Source organism: Neomonachus schauinslandi, chromosome 1 (assembly GCF_002201575.2).
Source record: "Neomonachus schauinslandi chromosome 1, ASM220157v2, whole genome shotgun sequence".
In the NCBI taxonomy this organism is placed as follows: domain Eukaryota; kingdom Metazoa; phylum Chordata; class Mammalia; order Carnivora; family Phocidae; genus Neomonachus; species Neomonachus schauinslandi.
Genome location: NC_058403.1, coordinates 198,367,530 through 198,375,648, shown reverse-complemented (window position 1 = coordinate 198,375,648; position 8,119 = coordinate 198,367,530). Strand labels below are relative to the sequence as shown.

Genomic DNA, 8,119 nt, shown 5'->3' with positions numbered 1-8,119 from the left:
AAATTTGAGAAACATCTTGTCAACTTACACACATGTGCGCGCGTGTGCGTGCACACAAATTGGGAGTTTGACAGGAGCTGCACTGAGCCTAAGGATCACCTCTCTTCTTCTAGGAAGACTTCTCTCCTCACCAACCCCATTAGCTCTCTGTCTCCTGCAGATTCACACTTTCCCCACCCTGTTCTGTGGAGGTGATTGGGCCTAAGCACGCCAGTCCCCACCCTCATTCTTCCCCTGTGGTGTATTCTTTTCTCAAGGCCCCCTCCCACGTTTCCTCTGTGTGCCCGTATCCCAGACCTCTCTGTGAAGATCCTGAGGCAGCAGCTCTCCTGCCCCCGCCCCTCTCTAGAGGGCCCAGAAGAGAGTCCTGGGAATCCATAATTCTTGGCGTGGGCTCTTCCTCCGAGGCACCACCCTCCTCACAGTCCATTAGTATAGCAGCCAGTGTAATCCTTAAACTTAGGTCAGATCATATTCTTCCTCTGTTCCAAAGCCTCCCATGGTTCCCCAGGTCATCCAAAGAAAAGCCCAAATCCTCACCATGGCTTTTGAGACTCTATGCCACCTGCAACCCCCTACCCTCACCTCCACCCACTGCCTCTCTGACCCCATCCCTTGCAGTTTTCCACACGCCCTGGCCTCCTTGCTATTCTCCAGGCACAGTCTAGGTTCAGGGTCTTTGCCTTTGCTAGTCTCTCTTTCTAGAACTCTCTTCCCCTAGCTATGTCTCTATGTCCCTGGCTTGCTCCTTTACTTCCTCAAATCTCAGCTCAAATAGTACCTTGTCAGTGAAGCTTTCCCTCACCACCCTGTATCTCTATAAAAGATACAAAATTGCAGATGTCCCTTCCTCATGCTCCCATCCTCCTTTCTCTGCTGCTTTATTTTTTCATCCTAACCCTAGCTGTCATTGCCATCAAACTGTATATTCTTTATTCTGTTAATGTCTGAGTCCTCTCACTAGCTTGTGACCTCATGATGGCTGAGATCTTTGCCTGTTTTATTCAAAAGCACCTAGAACAGTGCATAGAGCACAGGGGTTGTTGAGCAAATATTTATTGAATAACTGAACTGGGAGGGAGGATACCGGGTCCAGCCTGGACTCTTCCATTCACTTGCTGGAGATTTGAGGGATCCATTCACCAATCCAGGCCCCAGTTTCCACTTCCATAAAATGGGGGAGGATGTCTGTGTCTCTAAGGCCCTTCCAGCTCTACCGAGTGTAATGGGGTTTCATGAGAAAGGGGTGAACTGACCTGGTTGAATGGCCTGTTTGTTGCCCCCTTATGATGGGGCCTACTCTTCCTCAGTACTGGAGAGTCTTAGGCTTCCCCAAACTCCCAGCTCTGCCCATCCCTGTGAGGAAGTATGTGTTAGGAGGGCACCTCTTACTCCGGGGACATCCTTTCTGCTGTCTTGCCCCCACTGGCCTGTCCCCCATCCATCTCCTCAGCATTTGAGGCCCCCCTAAAAGGGCCTCTTTGTCTTTGATACCTCTCATACCATTTGCGCTTTTTATCACTGACCCAGTGTTATGGGCTGAATTGTGTCTCCCCCAAATTCTCAAATCTGCCCACTTTTTACCTCCCTCTGCCCCAACTCAGCATCACCTGTGTTCTGGAAGACTACATAAAGATTCTCACTGGCTTCCCAGCTTCCACTTTTGCCTTCACGATCTCCAAGCCATTCTCCGTCTTCTTTCTTTCTTTCTTTTTTTTTTTTTTTTTAAGATTTTATTTATTTATTTGACAGAGACAGCTAGAGAGGAAACACAAGCAGGGAGAGTGGGACAGGGAGAAGTAGACTCCCCGCCGAACAGGGAGCCCGATGTGGGGCTCGATCCTAGGACCCTGGGATCACGACCTGAGCCGAAGGCAGACGCCTAACGACTGAGCCACCCAGGCGCCCCTCTCCGCCTTATTTCTAAAGACAGGTAATACATACATGATTTAAAAATTCCAGCTCTACAGGTCACCCCTCTAGAGGCAGCTTCTCTGTTTTGTGGTCCCCTTCCAGTCTGGGCATCCTAGGTACTCGTGTGGCTATACATATTCGCCCCAGCCCGTCTACCCACATGGCTCTGGGCTTTACACTCCATCGAGGCGTCCTCTTCCCATCGTAAGTGGACACCTCAGTCTCTTAGGCAGTCCCCGGCCTTTCAGGCTGGACCGGGTGGATCAGTCTCTAACCAGTCACTTCTCTGTCCCAAAGCTCTGCAACTTGGGATAAAACCCTTTGCTCTCTTCTTTGCCCCATCTCCCACGTGGCCATGGGGTCCCTCCCTCAGGGCTCAGTTTCCAAGTCACCTCTTTTGGGCGGCCCACCCGTCACGTTCTATCACAGCACCTGCACCTGACTATACTTGGGACTATAGTCTTATTGGTGAGTTCTCTAACGCCCTCCCCGCCCGGAGACAGGAGCGCGGAGGCCGAAGCCAGGCCCACAGGTCCGTCCCGCCCCCGAGGAGAAAACCAGCTTGCTCCGGCTTCGCAGCTACGTGAAGGAAGACTACCACTCCCAGAAACCCTTTCGCGGGGGGGAGGGGCTGGAGATTTGCCCTCCAAGCCCTTCCTGCGGAGGAGACTGAGCATGCGCAACGTCAGGTGCGCTTAGCCCGAGAGGCTGCGCGGGCGGGGACTGCATCTCCCAGCAGGCCCTGCGTGCAATTTTCATCACCGCGTGACGAGTGACTTCCGGCGCGGAGGGGCGGGGCGCGCGGCTGAGGCAGCAGCTGAGGCAGCCGCTGGGGCGGCTGGGGGAGCGGCCGGGTGGCCGTCGGGCGCTAGCCGCCATGGAGGCCGTGCCCCGTATGCCCATGATCTGGCTGGACCTGAAGGAGGCCGGTGACTTCCTCTTTCAGCCGGCCGTGAAGAAGGTAAGTGCTTCCCCCACTGCCTCCACCTCTCCCGCGTAGCGCCGTCTGCCAGCGCGTGACGCCCCCTGCGCGTCCATCATCTCCCTAGGCCCTGGTCGCAGGGTCGGGTGAGGCCAGGAGGGGCCTCCGCTGGATTTCCTCAGCCTGGGCCACCCTTTGCAGACAGTCCTGTCCCCTCCTCGCCCGCTCGGGGCTAGCACCCACAGTCTCGTCGAAATCCGCTTCCCGACTTCTGCTCCGGGCCGTCCACGGTTCCCACCGAGGCACCGCACTTCCTTGGTGTGACGCTTGGGACCTAGTTCTGCTCCGCCCCTCCTCCACGCCGGGACCGCCCCGCGGGGAAGGTGGGCGGCCCTGGCCGTCTCGTTGACCTGTGCCCTAGGTGCGCTGTCGGTCCAGGACCCTCCTGGGACGGACGCTGGGGATGTGGCTCAGTGTGGAAGGTGGAAGCCAGAGGAATACCTGACCTCTGCGACTGGGGTCTCTCTGACAGTTGGTGCAATTCTTTCTGGTCTCTTAAGAAGAACCGTATTCCGGAGCCCCCTTGGACCAAAAGATACGGTTCCTTGTCATTTTTGGAAGGGTTACTGGTTTTCTTAACCGCCCGGAGGATATAAACAGTGTTGTAGCTCCTGGAGAAACCTTAACAGTCGTTGTGTTGAACCTTCAGTTGGACAGGGGAGACAGGCAAGTCTGGTGGTGATGGAGGCAAGGGACCTCTGTGGGGACATCAGGTGGGGCTGGCACAGAGAGAGGCCAGGTGTGTTGAATGAGCATAGGGTGCCTTCCGGGACATCCCCTAGGTGGGGAGGGTCACCTAGGAGCATTGGGTCAGAGCAGGAGTGAACAGGAACTACGAGGTCGTTGCAGGTTGGCATCCTTGTGGTTTTAGTAGAGCAACTGCCAAAGTCAGTCCCAGGTAATCTAGGTGGTGCACCACTCAGCAGGGTACTCAAGGGATCTGAGAAAGAAAATAGGTTTGGAAGTAGTTCCCCAATAAGCTGTCTCCTTTCCTTTCTTTTTCCTGCCACTGCCTTAGTTCAGACACTAATGATTTGTATTCCTTTGATTCCATCCTTAAACTAAACCTCTTTGGGCATTTGTTTCCTCATTTGTGAATACAGGAAATTAGATTAATCTAAAACTTAAGAGTTTTGTTACCTCTTCTCCAGACTTTGGTCTTCTCTCCATCTACTCTTTCATACAAGTACAGTTAGATGAATCTTTCTAAAGCACAACAAAACTCCTTTGTTTTCTAGTTCAGCCCTAACCCATTTAGAGTTCTCCCTGACCAACCCCAGCCCTTTCAGTATTTTTTGAGGGCCCAGGGTATGCTTGGTCTATGTATTTCTTTCTTTTTTTTTTTTTTTTAAGATTTTATTTATTTATTTTGGCAGAGAGAGACACAGCGAGAGAGGGAACACAAGCAGGGGGAGTGGGAGAGGTAGAAGCAGGCTTCCCACTGAGCAGAGAGCCCGATGCGGGGCTTGATCCCAGGTCCCCGGGATCATGACCTGAGCTGAAGGCAGACGCTTAACCATCTCAGCCACCCAGGTGCCTCAATTGATCTATGTATTTCTGATACAGATTCTGTTCAGAGTCAGCCATTTGCTGTTCTCTTGACATTCTCTGTATGTTTGCTCTTCTGTGCCTTTGGTTGTAGAATTCCTCCCACCCAGAAGAGCGGTCTTGTTTGTCCTGTGGGATGGGACCCTTCTTTAATTTCTGTATATTGGTTCTGTCCCTCTTTCAAGGTCCAATTTAAGTTCTTTCTCTTCCAAAAGCATTCTTTAATCCTTCCACCTAGGTTAATCTTTCTCTTCTCGGAATCCCTTTTTCCATTCTTTTCCTGGTGTTAGTATGTGTGCTATGTTTTAACTCCCCTATTCAATTCTAGGTGACCTGAAAAGCATCTCCCATGTTCCTTGAAGCCTAGCGGGGTCTTCTCTACATAGTTGGCATTCAGGAAAATGTTTCTGAAATAACTGAATGACATTTGAGAGAGAATTTAGACATGGTGACCATAAATTTATGGAAATTAGTGGTAAAATCTTAACCCAGAAAATCCTAGGAGATATTTTTGTTTGAACTTAGCCTTTGATACTCTGGTCACTCTTACCTAACCAACAAGGTTTTATGTGAGTCATGACTTCTCTGGAAGCCTCTCTGAGCCTCCATGACAGTAGTTGCTCATTAGCCATTTAGTCTGAGGTGGTATCAGATGCTGAAGAAACTCTTCATTTCCTAGACATCAGCTCTTTTTCTTTGTTTCCTGTTCTTTGGGTTGGGAAAGATACTGCCACTTATTTGATAGGTTAAGATTGTGGCATGTATTTGCATGAACCCACCGAAAAGGAATAGCAGCCTGTGGGTAGGCTGGGCTTACGAATGGCCAACTCCTTCCAGGTACCCTGGAACTCTTCCTGCAGGACACTGCAGAAGCTAGTTCAGCCTGGGAAGTCTTCCTGACCTGGACCCCTCTCCCCAACCCTAGAACCCCTACTCTGCCTCTGCCACTCATATCCTCGTCCTCTTCCACCCTTTTTCTCAGCCATGGGACCCTTCACCATTGACCTGGAGCTGAGAGGTACAATTTAATTTAGGATACTGGGGTAAAAATGGGTTCTCTTGAGGTCAACCTGTTGAGCACTGTTACCTTGGTAATACAGGTGAATAAGAGACAATTTTTTTTTTCTTTCATGGAGTTCAGTTTAGTAGAGGAAATTTATTTATTTATTTATTTAAAGACTTTATTTATTTGTCAGAGAGAGAGAGCACAAGCAGGGGGAGTGGCAGGCAGAGGGAGAGGGAGAAGCAAGCTCCCTGCCGAGCAAGGAGCCCGATGCGGGACTCGATCCCAGGACCCCGGGATCATGACCTGAGCCGAAGGCAGACGCTTAATGACTGAGCCACCCAGGCGCCCTAGTAGAGGAAATTTAAAAATTAAATGGCAGTATCAGTGGAAGAGTATGTGCGCAGTGTACAGAAGTACCAGCCTAAGGAAGGGCCATCAGAGAAGGCTTGGTGGGCTTTGAAGAATGAATAGGAGTCTTCCAGATAGCTAAAGGATTTCTTTCTTTGTAAGGCCTGGGCTGTTGAAAAGACCTTTCATAACGGTTAGTATTGGTTTTTGCTCCTGATGGACGTGCCTTCAATTAGGGAGTAACGTGAAATAAGAGCCAGGAATGGGGCGCCCGGGTGGCTCAGTCATGCGTCTGCCTTCGGCTCAGGTCATGATCCCAGGGTCCTGGGATCGAGCCCCGCATTGGGCTCCCCACTCAGTGGGAAACCTGCTTCTCCCTCTCCCACTCCCCCTGCTTGTGTTCCTTCTCTTACTGTGTCTCTCTCTGTCAAATAAATAAATAGAATCTTAAAAAAAAAAAAAAGAAAGAAAGAAAGAAGAGCCAGGAAAACAGCAAGCTGGTTTGGAACTGTAGTGCCAAGCTTTAGGTTGGGATACTGGGGCCCACATAATTTTCTGGTGGGAAAATGCTTCTGTCTCTGCACTTTCTTACCTGTGCTTTGGAGCTTAGAGTGCTGACTCACTGGAAACTGATGAAGGCTGACTTGTACTCTTCATCACTGAGTGATTTGGTGACAAGTGTTGGTATTTGAAGCTGTTTTCTCTTCTGGTCCCAAACACCTGCCCTTAATCAACTGCCCTAGAGCTTAAGTCAAGCTCACCTGGACTTAAGTGTTAACATACATCTCTGATCCAGTTATTGAACAAGTAGTTATTGAGTGACTGTATGTGCCAGCCCTGGGAACTCAGGGCTGTATGTAATGACAAAAATCCCTGCTTTCATGGAGCTTATCTTTTGATGATCCACATAGTAACCCTTCCTCAAGGGCATATGTATCATGTGGTAGCTGCCCTGTCAACTGGGTGGCTTCTTGGCCTCTCCCCTCCTCCCACTCTGGCTTGGATTGATCTCTAAATCTCCACTTTTCCCCCAGGTTCCTTCAGAGAAACTTTTGCCTGCTATTCAAGGCCTGCCAGCACTTGGCTTCAGCCTGCCTTTCTCTAATTCATTCCCCCAGGCCTCTCCTGTAGGAACTGTCAGCCTCTTCTCCTTCCACATCTGGTCATTGTTCTTGCTCTGGTTCTTACTGGAATTCCTTTTTTCCCATTCATTACTCAGGTTGAACCATATGTCCTCAGGCCCCCTTTAGCTGCCTGGCTGTTGTACCACACTCCTCCAAATTCAGACAGGTCTTAGCGCTCAGTTGACCTGTGCCACAGAGTGCACACTCTTATTACCTCTTCTTACAGTTTATCTTTTTTTTTAATTTTAAAAATTTATTTATTTGACAGAGATCGAGAGAGAGCACAAGTAGGCAGAACAGCAGGCAGAGAGAGAGGGAGAAGCAGACTCCCCACAGAGCAGGGAACCCCCCCCCCAACGTGGGGCTCGATCCCAGGATCCTGGGATCACGACTTGAGCTGAAGGCAGCCGATTAACCAACTGAGCCACCCAGGTACCCCGTCTTACAGTTCATCTTATTCACTTGTAGGTAGAGCCTGGTTTTTAGGTTTGTGGAAATTTTCACCCTCTTCTTGATTTCCCATGGGTAGCTGACTCCTTTGAAACACTTGCCACATACCCAGAAAAGGAGATGACCAGAGGCCTAAAAGGGGACCCTGCCTCCTCAGCAGTGAGGAGCATGGGACATGGCCAGTTATCTCTGGTGGTGACCTGTCTTTTCTCTTATCACAGATATGGAGTCACTGAACCTGTCTGCCCAGTTGTGTTTTATAGCAGAATGGCTCCAGGAGCAGATGACGTGCATTGTCCAGTTCATTCTCTCTGACTTTAGTCTCGTACACCAAAAACCTGTATCCATTTCACTCCAGATTTTTTCCTTTACTCGTGGCGTAATAAATACTTGTGTGTGGAGACTGCTTCACAACTGTTGGTTGAATGACCTAGTCTAGTTCTAGCACCTGCCAGGAGATGTAACTTGAGTTGTCCTTGCTGGTGTTGTTTAGAAGAGATGTGGAGAGAGAATCCTTGAGTGTAGGGCTAGGTGTTAGAGTAGGCGAGGATGAAGGACTCTTCTCATCCTCGCTGCTGTTAGCCTGTAATTTGGTTTTAGGCTTGCTGACATCAAGGGGCAATAAGACTTTTTCTGAATAAAATTAATCTCATTTGAAATTCAGTAGCAAAGCATATATTGTATTTATTAACAGTCCTGTATGTGGGACTTAGTTTTTTTTTTTTTTTTTTTTTTTTTTTTTTTTTT

The 8,119-nt window shown here is 49.7% G+C and overlaps 1 protein-coding gene across 1 annotated transcript in view; it reads left to right on the top strand.

Moving 5' to 3' along the window:
- Positions 1–2,720: 2,720 nt before the first annotated feature.
- Positions 2,721–8,119, top strand: part of PTPN23 (protein tyrosine phosphatase non-receptor type 23) — a 32,848-nt gene continuing 27,449 nt past the window's right edge. Inside the window, exon 1 of the mRNA XM_044921742.1 lies at positions 2,721–2,875. Coding sequence (XP_044777677.1) covers positions 2,792–2,875 — 84 coding nt within the window. The 5' untranslated portion in view covers positions 2,721–2,791. The remainder of the gene's footprint in view (positions 2,876–8,119) is intronic.